General features: G+C 44.8%; 1 protein-coding gene across 1 annotated transcript in view; it reads right to left on the bottom strand.

The window, feature by feature from the left end:
* Positions 1-12,726, bottom strand: part of LOC115092330 (cytochrome b-245 heavy chain) — a 45,938-nt gene extending 33,212 nt beyond the window's left edge. Inside the window, exons 1-4 of the mRNA XM_029603118.1 lie at positions 12,597-12,726; positions 11,131-11,226; positions 4,112-4,222; positions 1,104-1,188 (exon numbers count right to left, since the gene is read on the bottom strand). Of these exons, the coding sequence (XP_029458978.1) occupies positions 1,104-1,188; positions 4,112-4,222; positions 11,131-11,226; positions 12,597-12,641 (337 nt within the window). The 5' untranslated portion in view covers positions 12,642-12,726. The remainder of the gene's footprint in view (positions 1-1,103; positions 1,189-4,111; positions 4,223-11,130; positions 11,227-12,596) is intronic.
* Between the last annotated feature and the right edge of the window lie 2,535 nt (positions 12,727-15,261).

The following is a 15,261-nucleotide window of genomic DNA, read 5'->3' as shown; positions in this document are numbered from 1 at the left end:
CGAGGGGAGAAACTGCCGCTGGGATTCCAGGTCTTGGGACTCAGCGGAGGGTAGAGTGAGTCTGCACATGTTTGCAAGCTGTGTCTTATGGGGGGAGTTGGGAACACGGAGAGTGCTGGGGTCAGGAAAGGAGAAAGGGAAGAATCCCTGGAGGAGAGAAATGTGGTGAACTGGCGGAGGAAGATAGTGCGTATGAGCAGGGAGGGGGTGGAACAGAGAAAGTCGATGGGATGAGGGGGAAAGGGGAGAGAATCAGGAGTAATCTATGGAAATATTTCTTTACAGAGAGGGTGGTGGATGCATGGGGCAACCACCCCGTGGAGATGGTGGAGACAGGGACAGTATCTGAATTCCAGAAACCATGTGACAAGCACAGAGGATCTCTAAGGGAATGACAGGACTTGTAAACCTACCCTTTTATCTTAATTATAATTGTCATGTCAATAAAGTTATCTGAATCCTGAATCTTGTCAAGCTGAATAGTTGGTGTGGATGGGCACACTAGGCAGGGCGTCGTGCTTGTATGACAGGCATTATTCCTTCCTCTTACATTCCCCACCCCCACTAATCAACAGCCATCTCAGGGTGATCGCAACTCAAAAGAATGATGGTGGCTAAAGATATGGGTGGGAGCTGAAAGGGAGATAAGGAGGAAAAGTGTGCAGGGCGTACCCCCCACTTTTACCACCTCATCTCCTGCCTGCAATTCATATTTTAAAACTTTTGGACTGTGCGAACGTCTTGCACTAACACACTGGACGGCGGATGCAGTCTTTCTAGCAGTGGCAACTTATGTACAATAAATCAAGCAACCAAAGACCTAAACAGGTATCGGAGGAGGAGGATAGCGGGGAGGGGGTCCAGAGTGGGAGAAGGCAATAGGGTATCTAGTAGTTGGAGGGGGGAAAGGCAAAGGGAAGGGACAGGACAATGGCCATAGTGCTCGTTGCACCAGCAGCTGCCACTGCCTCCTGAGTGCATTCAGACACTCAGATAAAGCAGGATGAGGCAGGATGAGGCCTCGAAATCCAGCAGAGAAAGGCCAGTGCACCTGTGTCGGTGTCTGTGTGCTGCAAGACTGGAGGAAACTTTAAATCCCTTACTAGTGTGGAGGGCGATCATCCAGGCTACCATCTTGTGGAAGGTCAGGTTTCTGTCCAGCTGTCTCCTGATGTTCCGGCCGCAACACTGCAGGTTAATTCAAGAAGAGGTCTCCGTTACTTGTGCTTTTAAGGACAGGTCATTGTCTCTTTCAGAACATAAGAACATAAGTACCATGCTGGGCCAGAACAAGGGTCCATCGTGCCCGGCATCCTGTCTCTGACAATGGCTAGTTGGGTTCACAAGTACCCGGAAGATACCCAAAAGTAGATCTAATTCCTGTTACTCACTCCCAGGGATATCAATAGCTTTCCTTAGTCTACCTGGCTAATAATGTGTTATGGTCTTTTCCTCCAGGAACTTGTACAAACTTCTTTTAAACCCTGCTATGCTCATCACCTTGACCTCATCCTCTGGCAACAGATTCCACAGCTTCGTAGTGCGCTGAGTGAAAAAGTACTTTCTAGATTTGTTAGCTTCATGGAGTGTCCCCTAGTACTAGTACTATTGGAAAGTGTAAATAACTGTTGCCAGTTTCCAGACAGGAAAAGACATTTACATTTAACTTCTTTTTGGACTATCAGCTGCTGTGCATGGACTTACTGATGCTGCCTTACAAATAACAAATATATAAATATGCAATAAGCAGAGGTATATTTACTGCCAGTTAATGCCCTGTTGCCCCACCTACAAGTGCTGAAGTCTGGAGGAGGCAAAAGACGTTTAACCTAGATGGGGCATTAGCTGCTATGAAATGCTCTGTTCTGTTGTAGTTACTGCTAACATAAGCTAAAATTATTTTTTTCTTAGAGGGGCTCCTATTTAGCTGCAAATGAAAGCAGGAGGAACATCTCTAGGGGATTAACACCTGATGTTTCAACCAATCGGGTTGTTCGGAATCAAACTCGTCCTTCTATTTGGGTATGATAGGAAAATTAAAATGTGGAGGGTCCTATTGTTTGGGGACCTTATGTGCACCATGGTGCAGCAGCTCTATAAAAATAATTTAAGGGGGGAGGGGTAGAGAGACTGAGCGAGAGGAGGCACAGGATCTGGCCGCTGGACCAGAGCTTTTGCTTAAGGGTGTGGCTCTTCATCTCTGCTGCTGTCAATTCAATTGAAAGATACTTTATTGACACAACAATTTCTTCACCCATTGCTGAAGTACTGCAGTAAGGAATAAAGAAAAAAAGGAATAAAAATGTGCAACTCCCATTGCCAGTGATGTTCAGGATTGATTCAGATTTTATTACACATCTGGCCTAGCTGCAGAAGGCAATATATCTTCTTCTCTAGAGCTGCTGGCTCTCCTGTGTCCCCCAGGTTTTCTTTGTGCACCTCTGTATTGTGCAACACATAGGAGAACTTGCATTTCTATTTCTGTTTATTTCTCCAGCGTCACACTACATGCAGGGTCTGGTCTCTTGGTATTGGTGTTGTAGGGCCTGGGGTAACATCTGCAGTCCTGTCTTTTCATAGGTAGGGGTTGTTGCTGTTCGTGCTCTAGTAGTCAGTGCTGTTATGGTATTGTTTTGTTTTGTTTCTTATTTTGTTTAATTTTATTTTTTTAATTATTTTCACTCTCTTGTTTCATTTCTTTAAAATGAAATAAAAAAACAACAAATTAAATTAAAAAAAAAAGGGGGGGGGAGTTTGCCATCTAAAAGTCCCCCTTCCACTCCCGAGCCTTTCTCCATACCTGTCCCCCACCCCTGATCCCTGTTACTGAAAATCAGAAGGCCATCGCCGGTTACTTCTGTCCACCTGTTGCCGATAGTGGGGACGATGCCAGCCAGGCTCAGGCCCTTAATAAAGGTTTCAGCCTCGGGATTGCCAGCACAGGGACCAAAGCAAGCGGGGTCTGCTTCTGCCTCAGGAAGATGATCTGGGGAGGGGGAGAAAGACCAGGGGAGGCCTGGGAGTGTTCTTTCTTTGGGTTTTTTTTTTGCTTGGCAGGCTGGCAGTCATCATTTTTTAGAAATAAAAGGATGGAAGACCAACAACATTAAATCTTGCTTTGTTTGTTTTAGAAAGGAAGTGAAACGCTGCGGCGGGGGGGGGGGGGGTGTCCCTCCTCTGTAGGTACTGAGCCTGTGTTTCTTTGTGTTGCTTCTGGAAGTGCCTGGTGCTTGAATGAGTTTAGCTTGCTGTGATTTCACACGACAGCAGGCGTGACGCATTCTCTGTACGGTGGGTAGGAAGGGGGAGTGTCCCAGTGCTGGGGAAGTATCTGCGGACGCGGAGAGGTGCATTTCTCCCACCTTCTTTAAGAATAGGATAGCTTTGGGATCATTAGCCCTGTAGTAGTGCTTCTCAAAATGGGGGTCGTGGGATGGATCATGGAGGGTGGGGGTGGGGGGCACAAGTTTGATGCAACTTTAATTGCAGTTCATTGGGTTGCAATTTAAAGGAAGCTGCTTTTACCAATTCTTCGGAGACAATTGAGGGAGGAGCGTTCTAAAAGTATTACGGAGAAGAAAAAGGAGCACTGGCGGTGATGGAGGGAGGGAGGGGGGAGAGGCGGGGAAACCGAAAAGGTTTTAGAAACACTGCTCTCTAGGGTCCTGTTTATCAGTAGCAATACCAGGAAACATGGAGGTAACAACGAACTCCAAGCCGTGAAAGGCAGGCAAAGCCAGCTCTGCTTTTCTATCCTGCCTGCTAAGCCCCCCCGCATAATCTTACCAGGGAAAGGAGAAATCCCAGAATACTTACAGGAAAGACATTTTTTTTTTTTAAAAAGGGCCAAGGCTGGGTGACCTCATGCTCTGGAGTTAAATGACATCACAAACACACAATCACCTGTAGGATTATCCGTGCTGTTTGCATACTGTACCGTACACTCCAGGGTGCGGGTTCCAAGGTGCTTTTCACTTTAGCAGGGTGAAGGGCGGATGAACAGATGCGGGACCTGCTGACCCTACACCCATGCCACTGGAAAAAAACATGATAAGGAAGGTCCAGCTCTGTGCCACGGACCCAGGCTGGCACCCACGCTATGAAATCTTACCACACTGGAGCCCCGCAGGAAGGACAGCAGATTGCGGCAGACCGGCAGCAGTATCAGCATGCAGTTGAAGTTCAGACAAGCGGCAGGTGCTCGTGCCCAAGCCAGCGCCTCCTGCAACACAGTTAATGAGGGCTTCTTTAGTCTAATGGAGCCACTTTAACACAAGCAGCGCCACCTCTAGCACTTTAAAGATCCAGTGGTCCATATGAACCGTACGCAGACTCGAAAGATCATATACAACAGTGTCTCTACAGATCTCTTCCACTGCTCGCATAAAGGCAGCTTTACCAATTTCCAGATGCTGGAAAGTCTCTAAAATAATGGAAAACCTCAGCTTGAGAGAGACAATCCAGTCTAAGGAATGGACTCAGGAATATGCCCGACTATAGTGTATTGCGGCGAGGGTGGACAGAAGGGCAGTCCCTAATAGTGTTCCAGAACAGGGGTCCAACAATAGGGTCGCTCCCAACTGTGTCAGTCCTTCACACGGAGAAGGCAATAGGATTCGTAATGGTGAGCTGGAGCAGGCCCCATCTCTCTTGGACAAGGGGCCCAGGAATGCTAAAATGGGGCCCCGATTTTTTTTAAAGCATTTTTACAAGACAATTTTTGGGGGCTTCCAAAAATCTCCGCTCGTCCTTCTATAGGCTGTGCCACATGGGACAAAGGCAATCTTGAGGCACTAAGGTGCAATCTTCTGGAGCTGTTGAGGAAAATATTTGCACAGGCTCCCCGGCCTTGTTCCGCATGTCCCGTCGCTCCTGCCGGTAAACGGTAAACTCATTCAGGACTGTGGCAGCTTTAGAAAAGCAGAACCTTTTTCTTTACAAAAAGGCTGACCTTGCATTAATAGTTTTGGTACTGCCCTTTTTCTTTGCTGTTAAGGAAAACTATGCCTTACCTACAAAATGGCCTTGAGCACATTGCATTGCAGAGCAGAGTCTGTTGACTGCAGACCTATTGGTGCTGCTTTGTTTATTGCATGAGCTTGGGTCCCAGCCACGATTCAATTCTAGCAGTGCAATGCACGGGCAAGAGGAAGGGAGCAGAAGTCTCAAGTGTGTTAGTCCAGTACATAAGAACATAAGCACATGCCATGCTGGGTCAGACCAAGGGTCCATCAAGCCCAGCATCCTGTTTCCAACAGAGGCCAAACCAGGCCACAAGAACCTGACAAATACCCAAACACCAAGCTAATGGGATAATAGAAAGTCTAGGGGGCATTCCATGAAGTTAGCATGTGGCACATTTAAAACTAATCGGAGAAAGTTCTTTTTCACTTAATACACAATTAAACTCTGGAATTTGTTGCCAAGGGATGTGGTTAGTGCAGTTAGTTTAGCTGGGTTTAAAAAAGGATTGGATAGTTCTTAAGAAACATAAGAAACATAAGAAATTGCCATGCTGGGTCAGACCAAGGGTCCATCAAGCCCAGCATCCTGTTTCCAACAGAGGCCAAACCAGGCCACAAGAACCTGGCAATTATCCAAACACTAAGAAGATCCCATGCTACTGATGCAATTAATAGCAGTGGCTATTCCCTAAGTAAACTTGATTAATAGCTGTTAATGGACTTCTCCTCCAAGAACTTATCTAAACCTTTTTTAAACCCAGCTACACTGGAGAAGTTCATAACCTGCTATTAATTAAGTTGACTTAGATAATAGCCACTGCAATTACTAGCAACAGTAACATGGAATAGACTTAGTTTTGGGGTACTTGACAGGTTCTTATGGCCTGGATTGGCCATTGTTGGAAACAGGATTTTGGGCTTGATGGACCCTTGGTCTGACTCAGTATGGCATGTTCTTATGATGCCAGAAATAGCAGAGGCCATTCCCTAAGTCAACATGATTAATAGCAGTTAATGGACTTCTGCTTCAAGAACTTATCTAAACCTTTTTTAAACCTAGCTACACTAACTGCACTAACCAGTAACCACATCCTCTGGCAACAAATTCCAGAGCTTAATTGTGCATTGAGTGAAAAATAATTTTCTCCGATTAGTCTTAAATGTGCTACTTGCTTACTTCATGGAGTGCCCTCTAGTCCTTCTATTATCCGAAAGTGTAAATAATCAATTCATATTGTGATGCGGTACGACCTGGCCTGGGGCAGAAACAGCTGAGACACAGCCAAGCAGAAGCTAGTGGTACCAAACTTAGCCACCGGAGGGCGCTGAGGAAGGTAGCAAAGACTACACTTCCCAGGTTCCCCGAACCAACACCTGACCCCTGGCTGGAGCCTGAGCAGGAACAGGTGGAGGAAATTGGGACTGATCCCTATGACTCAGCAGAGTCTATGGAGGCTGAGGAAGAGGGCGTGCCACCGTGGTGGACCTGGCCACAAAAGCCCGGCTCCTCAGAGTCTCTGGAGGAGGAGATGGAGGTAAGCTGGGGAGAGGAAAGCTCCAGCTGTTCCTCTATGGAGGTGGAATAACCAGGAGGTTGGGGGATGGTAAATCCTGTATTGCTGTATGGATGTATGGGCAAGGCTGGAAGGGAATTGTGGTTTTAAATGCTGTTTACCCTGGGGCTTGTAAGGACAACACTGCATTAGTATAAGGCTGCAGCCAGTGAGCTACAGCACCACATTAAACTCCTTATTGATTAAGATCCTTTTTCTGTGTACTGTTTGGGAGTGCCAGGACTGGGCCTGGCACTCTGACTAGAGGCCGGGCGGAGTCCATAGCAGTGCTGTGCAGGAGCTGTGCAAGTGGACAGGAAGTAGTAGGAGCGAAGCCGGAGGCCTGAAGCCCAGCAAAGCCCCACAGCATGCTGAGCGGATGGGCCTGATCTTGACAAAATCTACTCGTTCAAGACCTCTCATTATTTTAAAGACCTCTAGCATATCCCCCCTCAACCATCTCTTCTCCAAGCTGAACAACCCTAACCTCTTCAGCCTTTCCTCATAGGGAAGCTGTTCCATCCCCTTTATCATTTTGGTCACCCTTCTCTGTACCTTCTCCATTGCAACTATATCTTTTTTGAGATGCAGTGACCAGAAATGTACACAGTATTCAAGGTGCTGTCTCACTATGAAGCGATACAAAGGCATTATGACATTTTCTGTTTTGTTAACCATTCACTTCTTAATAATTCCCAGCATTCTGTTTGCTTTTTTGACTGCTGCAGCACACTGAGCCGACAATTTCAAAGTATCATCCACTATGATGCCTAGATCTTTTTCCTGGGTGGTAGCTCCTAATATGGAACCTAACATCGTGTAACTACAGCAAGGGTTATTTTTCCCTATATGCAACACCTTGCACTTGTCCACATTACCTTTTGTTTGCCATTTGGATGCCCAATCTTCCAGTCTCTCAAGGTCTTTCTGCAATGTATCACAATCCGCTTGTGACTTAACTACTCTGAATAATTTTGTATCATCTGAAAATTTGATAACCTCACTCGTCGTATTCCTTTCCAGATCATTTATAAATATATTGAAAAGCACTGGTCCAAGTACTGGTCCTGAGGCACTCCACTATTTACCTTTTTCCACTTAGAAAATTGACCATTTAATGCTACTTTCTGTTTACTGTCTTTTAACTAGATTGTAATCCATGAAAGGTCATTGCCTCCTATCCCATGACTTCTTAGTTTTCTTAGAAGCCTCTCATGAGGGACTTTTTCAAACACATAATGAAAATCCAAATAAACTACATCAACCGGTTCACCTTTATCCATATATTTATTAACCCCTTCAAAAAATGAATCAGATTTTTTAGGCAAGATTTGCCTTGGGTAAATCCATACTGACTGTGTTCCATTAAATCATGTTTTCTATATGCTCTATGATTTTGATCTTTAGAATAGTTTCCACTATATTTCCTGGCACTGAAGTCAGGCTTACTGGTCTATAGTTTCCCGGATCGCCCCTAAAGCCCTTTTTAAATATTGGTGATAGATTGGGCACCCTCCAGCATTCAGGTACAATGGATGATTTTAATGATAGGTTACAAATTTTAACTAATAGATCTGAAATTTCATTTTTTAATTCCTTCAGAACCCTAGGATGCATACCATTTGGTCCAGGTGATTTGCTACTCTTTAATTTGTCAATCTGGCCTACTACATCTTCCAGGTTCACAGTGATTTGGTTCAGTTCATCTGACTCATCACTCTTGAAAACCATCTCCAGAACTGGAATCTCCCCAACATCCTCATTAGTAATCCCAGAAGCAAAGAATTCATTTAGTCTTTCTGCAATGGCCTTATCTTCCCTAAGTGCCCCTTTAATCCCTCGGTCATCTAACAGTGCAACCGACTCCCTCACAGATTTCTTGCTTTGGATATATTTTTAAAAGTTTTTATAATGAGTTTTTGCCTCTACGACCAACTTCATTTCAAATTCTCTCTTTGCCTGTCTTATCAATGTTTTACACTTAACTTGACAATGCTTATGCTTTTTCCTATTTTCTTCAGATGGATCTTTCTTCCAATTTTTGAAGGATTTTTTTTGGCTAAAATAGCCTCTTTCACCTCACCTTTTAACCATGTCAGTAATCATTTTACCTTCCTTCCACCTTTCTTAATGCGTGGAATACATCTGCACTGCGCTTCTAGGATTGTAAGAAAGTATCGCCTACAGCTTGTTCATTGACATGACCCGCCTGTCCTGCATCACACAGCAACCCTGCGTCTGCTTCCTCTTTACTTAACGCACAGGAGAAAGGCTGGGAGACCTCACTCTGCCTCGCTACGGTCAACAGGTGGTTTATGGATACAGAAATGAAGAGCAGCAGGTTCTAACAAAGAGTAACTTCAAGTATTTGTGATGAGTTCTTGAGAGTTATAGTTCAACAAGTGCAAGCAAAATGAACAGAGTTGCTTGAATACCTAAGGAAATTGTTGGTTGCATTAAAAATATCAGTGTTTGCCTTGGAAATTATTGGTCCTTATTCAGAGGTTTTTCAGAAAACCTGAGAGCGTTTGTGTTCTGCTCACCCTGAGATTCACGGGGGGCAGGAGGGTCTGTGTGGACTTTGCCTCTTTCTTCATTCTAACCCTCCCAGCACTGGTAACTAATTTCTTCTTAGCTAATGTTCTCTCGGCTCCATCCTTTGGTGTCTCTGATAGTAGCTTCTCTCTCTTCTCACTTTCTTCCCTTGTCTCTATTCTTTTTCTTTTCTATTTTGTTTCTCTCTCTTCTTTCTTTGTCCCTTTCCTTCAGATGCATTAATGCTTTCTCTTTCTTCATTTTCCGTTCCCTTCTTCTCCTGCTCTTTTCCTTTTTGTCTCCTCTTCCTGTTCTTCCTCCTAAATTATTACCCTGGATTCCTCCCCCACCCACCCAGTCCAGGGTCCTCTTTATCTACATCTCCTACCATCTCTGGTCCTCTTGCTCCCCTTTCAACCCTTTCTCTTCCTGTTCTCCCCTCCCCTTGCTATTCTCTTCCACTTTCCCATCTTGCTTTTCACTCTTTCCTTTCTTCCCATCCTTACCCTCCTTTCTCGCTCCCCACACTTTGCCCTCCCCACTCTTGATCTCCCATCTCACTCTCTCACACGTGTACACACACACACACACACACACACACACACACACACACACACTCTCATGCTCTATCCGCTCACTGGCCCCCTCTGCACACACACACGCACACACACACACAAAATCTCTCTCTTGCTCTCTCCTCTTTCTGCCCTCTCTCCACACGCACACTCACTCACACGTTTCCTCTCTCCTCTCACCATCCTCCCCCTCCTTTATCCCCTTGGTACATGCACTGCCATCTTAGAAAGTGCTCCCCAGCATGAGCACAGATGCTGCTTCTTCTGCCCTCACTGCTGATTGCTTCTGGCCAACAGAATAAGTTCATCAGAGACGCGGGAGGTAGCATAGCAGCAGCAGCAGCAGGAGGCTGAGAAATGCAGGCATCTTCTTGGATTCTGCCTTGGCCACTGTCCTAGTACTCGCCCATTGCTCGGCCTACTCCAGAGGAAAGAGGCAACCACACTGGGAAAGAGAGACAATTTTTAGGACCCAGAGATCCTGGGTGCACCTCCTAGAAACCCAGAGTCAGGTCTCTAGATCTGGACAGGATCTTGGAGAGTTCCCATGTCAATTAGCACAAGTTTTAAAAGTCAGAAATAGATTGAATACTGCACAGCTCCAGTAGAGATATTGATCCTAGGAAAAAAATTAATCTTTGTAGGCTGTGATACCTTTCAGAGGGCCAGCAGGAAAGATGTTGTAGTACACAGCTTTCAAGCTTTCTTAGACTTCTGCTTCATGCTGCAAACAGACATAGGGAAAAGATGGAGGGGGGAGAGGTAGACCAGGGCTGGGTGTGCTTGTAAACTCTGCCTGTCTTTATACTGTATGTGTTTGCTTGTTTTAAATGGGTGGGGAGTAGTGAGAGAGGCCAAGGCCTAGAGTTACCAGAGGAATCCATGCCATCCAGGACAGGTTGGTGTTACCTCATTGCATTCTGGGAGCCGTGTTCCTGCTTTTCTCAGTGAACTCAGCTCTACATCAATTTTCAAAGGTATGTCTGCATGTAAAAGAGTAATATACAGGTGGGAATGGACTGTTGGAAAACGATGTGTAAAAATGCATGCATAGTGCCGCAATCCATGCACTTTTATCCGCTGAGAAAATATGTCTTCCTGGTGGCACAGTCAGCAAACGATGCACATGTGCAATTTCACTGAGGGGCACAAACAGCGGCTGCAGGTCCATGTGGGTGCTTTTTCTGATTCAATTTTCAGCTGGATCTTTTTCCCTTTAAAATCGCCATTAAGTGTGGGGGTTTAAAAGTATATGCAGACTTTACAACTTTTACGCACAGCTTAAAGGTTGCTCTCCCCATTTCCAAAATTGCAAAACTAGGACTGGCTCACTTGTCCCAGGTAACATGGACCATCAGGTATCTCTGCTGGGGGAAGGATGCAAACAGGGGTGGATGCAGTTACAGGGGAATGGGCCTGTGCTTTTGCTGAGTCACTAGGTTTCAAAATGTCTAAACATTGTTAATGCCTGCGCAGTTCTGATGTTTCTATCTAGGTACTCACCCCATAGATCTGCCTGGAATAGTGATAATTAATTCCATCATTGTACACCTTGTAGAAGTTCACAAAAAGGAACGCATTTATCCCCAGCCACACAAGCTGAAAGAGAGGGGAGACGGATCAGACATGGCATATCATGTGCCTCCTCACTGTAGTTACAAAGCAATGGGTAACTTTGTCTTCACTGCAGACGGACTTTCAAGAACAATGCATTTGTTTTAGGAGGCAAAAGAATTCAATTACAGTAGATAAAGCAAAAGTTGTTTTAATTTTACTTCTGGTATTTTTTTTTTTTTGCACTTTTTCAGTGCTGAAATATTTTGTTCGTTATTCTACTTTTACTGTATTTATATTTGTAAATACAATGTGAAGAGGAGATATTGTATTTCAGATCATGCCGGGACTAGAGAGGCTGCGGAGGCAGAGCCCACAGCTCCGGGTGGGAGGGAGTCTCAGCCATTACTCTACGGTGACACCTAGTGGCCAGAGGCAGGGTACAGTGCAGCAAACCTAGCCATGCCTAAACTAGACATGGGGGGGAGGAAGGAGGAGACCTTGAATTTCCGGGTGAATGCTCATTGCATTGTGGCCCCAGTGGGAGCAGGCTCCTACTGAACTGGAAGGCTAGGAAGTAGGAGGAAACCAACTGATGGGCAAATCTCACTCCCCCCCCCTCCCCCCCAAAAAAACCATGCAGCCAGGGTTCAAATCTTGGTGCCACTCCTAGTGACCTGGGACAAGTCATTTCACCCTGCATTGTCTCAGGTACACATTTTAGAATGGGGACAGGGAAATACTTGCAGAACCTGAACGTAATTCACCGTGAGCTACCACTGAAAAGGCGGGAGCTAAATCACAGTACAACATACATATCCGATGGTAAAGTAACAAAAGCAGATTTTGTTTGAAATCAACTTCCCTGAATCTTTCTTGTGGCAAACTGGGTGATGGCGAGTGAACTTTCAGAGCAGAGTACATAGCTGGCAAAATGTTAATTAATGCTGCTAAATCATATTTAACCACTTTAGAGGACTGAATATTCGGCTATAAAGAGGAAGGCTATCGGCAGGGCTGTTTTGTTGTCTTTGCACTGATTCCTGCATGGAAGGTGAATTAAGGGAATATAAGTGCCCTGGGCTAGTGATCGACACTGAGGAGATAAAAGGCTTCCAGCGAAAAGATCCCTGGAGAAACCACTCAGCTCTGCAAAGAAAAGTGGACTTGCCCAATGACCTGTAGGTATTTTGTACATTATGATTCTCACTTTGCTTTAAAAAAAAACCAACCCATTTATTGACTGCTTTTAAAGCACTTATCTACGTTTGTTCTAATTACAGCAAAATGTCCCTGCAAAGTCTGTGGGCACGAGTAATATAACTGGGGCTAGAAATACACACAACCGATTGTCTGCATTGGTGCAAGAAAAGATTTCCGAACGGGGACCTGAGGGTGAAGAGACTTGTACTCACGATAACGAAGACGGAGGGCCCTTCGTTGATGAACCAGTTGCCCATGATTGCAGACTCCTTCGCCCGGCCAGCGATCCGACTTCCTGCCGTGCTAGGGTCTAACTCTTTTCACACAGGGAAGTGAGAATAACTGCCCCTGCACGTCGCCAGTTCCCCTTTTCAGAAGAGAAGCTGCCTGCAGCCATTGGCCAACACAACGGTTCAGTGTCTTCCTTTCTCGGGAACAGTTAAAGCAATGCTGCTAAACTGCCGGACTGGGTTCAGATAACTTCCTAAAACCGGGGTCTACTGCTGAGGCTTCTGTTCCTAACGTGAGAAAGCAAGGTATATAGATGACTGGAGAGACAGGTGGATGAATGAACAGATGGACGATAGCTGATTGATGGATGATGAACAGATAGATAAATGGATGGAGATGAATGGAGGATAGATTAGATAGTAGTAACACAGTAGATGATGGCAGAAAAAGACCCATTGGCCCATCCAGTCTGCCCAGTTATCCTATCCACACTACTAAGCTGCCTGCCTTAGAAGTTCAATCACTTGTAGGATTTCACTCCTTATTCAAGTCGGTTTTTGTTTTGATTTTCCACTGGTTCTTTTCCATCCTGGGTAGATGAGCATACAAGATCCCATATATAAAAGGGTATGGGACAAACACTGCGGATCCCTAAAGGCTTGAGGTTGGTAATGAAGAAAAGGGGCAACCTATGTTAACTTTAGATGTAACATTTCTGCATGAGGAGTAGCCTGCACAGCACGGTAGCTACTACTCCTAACAGAATGCATGGGGGTAACCTGCAGAGAGGGGCAGTTACTACCCTTAACAGAAGGCATGGGGGTTACCTACATGGGGCAGTAGTTACTGCTCTTAACATAAAGCATGGGGTAGCCTGCATGGAGTGGCAGTTACTACCCTTAACAGAGTGCATGGGGGTAGCCTGCATGGAGCGGCAATTATTAACCTTACTAACCAGAATGCATGGGGGTATCCTGCATAGAGAGGCAATTACTACCCTTAACAGAAGGCCTGGGGGAAAACCTGCATGGCGTGGTAGTTCCTAACCTTAACAGAATTCATGAGGGTTTCCTGCCTGGAGCAGCAGTTATTACCCTTAATAGAGCACATAGGGGTAACCTGCATGGAGCGGCAGTTACTACCCTTAACAGAGCTCATGGGGGTAACCTGCACAAAGTGGCAGTTGCTATACTTAACAAAACACATGGGGGTAACCGCATGGAGCGGCAGTTACTACCATAAGCCACTTGCTAGCAGACTGGATGGACCATTTGGTCTTTATCTGCCGTCATTGCTATGTTACTATGTAATCAAACATCCAAGTTTGCCTCCCCTCCCCTGATTTTGTCCCCCATATCTTACCACCAAACATTGTAATAATCTAAACAGCTACCAAAACTAGTGCCTGAACATCTAGCCTTCTGGTTCTCCATGACTTTGCAGGATGTATCTCAAGAAAAGCGCTGCAGCTGGAATAAGTACAGGTAAGTTTTTAATTGCATATTTGAAAAATTTTGAAAATTTGACTAATGGACTGCATGCACTGAAGGGGCAATGGTGATAAATCGGCTAAACTGGTAAAACACAACCATGTCGATGGAGTTTTGCTGGATGTAGCCAGCCATCATCAACACTGGCTTCCCATAAGTCAAGGCTTCCCAAACCTGTCCTGGGACCCCCACAGCCAGTCGGGTTTTCAGGATATCCACAATGAATATGCATGAGATAAATTTGCATATATCTCATGCATATTCATTGTGGAAATCCTGAAAACCCGACTGGCTGTGGGGTCTTCAGGACAGGTTTGGGAAGCCCTGCCATAAGTCACAACGTTCAACATAAAATTGGCATGACAGTCTTTAAGTTAATAAAGCTCAAATTACTCTCCATGCTTCAATGCATTATCACTCAAACAAAATGAATCAAAAAATGGAGATAAATAGTAAATACAAAAAGAAGAACCACCAAAAATAGCAAATGGGATATGAGACCTTCATATGATCAGAGGTAGGCAGAAAAACATTGTGACAAGTCACTGAACCACCGAAATACGCTGCAGTTTTTTTTTATAATCACTGGTCTCCAAATCATATTCTTTATACTGAATTTTTTTTAATGAAGATTTTTTTATATATAATTATAAAATAAAAATCCTGTGAGTTGAACCAGAACTTATCTGATATATTCCATTAAAGAATGCACTGCCACCACTTCAAAAGATAGCCCAACGCAATACGCATTTCGATGCTTCATCAGGCCCTAAGTCCATACATTTAAATGCGGTTGATTACCTGAAATGCGATGTTTGCCGAGTTAGTAAATATCCCATTAGGGTTATTATATATCTAGTGTCCCACAAATTCTTTAAGATCCTCCCAGAGAGGATTACTGGACGTACCTTTTGTTCGTCAGGCATGTCTTATGGAGACAGGAGAGTGTGCCTTCTCCATTGCTAGCCCTTTAAAATAATACTGAAGATGTATCTCTTCAAACAGGCCTATTTTTCACTAGGATCCATGCATTTGTCCTTAAATTGAGGCTTTTGAGACAGCTTTGTCAGTTGAAGGAATTACACCTTGATATTTTGTCTTGTAATTTACTGTACGTAAGTCTATTTTCTGTATATTACATCCTGTACATTGCTTG

Source organism: Rhinatrema bivittatum, chromosome 5 (genome assembly GCF_901001135.1).
Source record: "Rhinatrema bivittatum chromosome 5, aRhiBiv1.1, whole genome shotgun sequence".
Lineage (NCBI taxonomy): Eukaryota > Metazoa > Chordata > Amphibia > Gymnophiona > Rhinatrematidae > Rhinatrema > Rhinatrema bivittatum.
The sequence above is the reverse complement of the archived record's forward strand: the minus strand, read 5'-3'. Positions and strand labels throughout refer to the sequence as shown.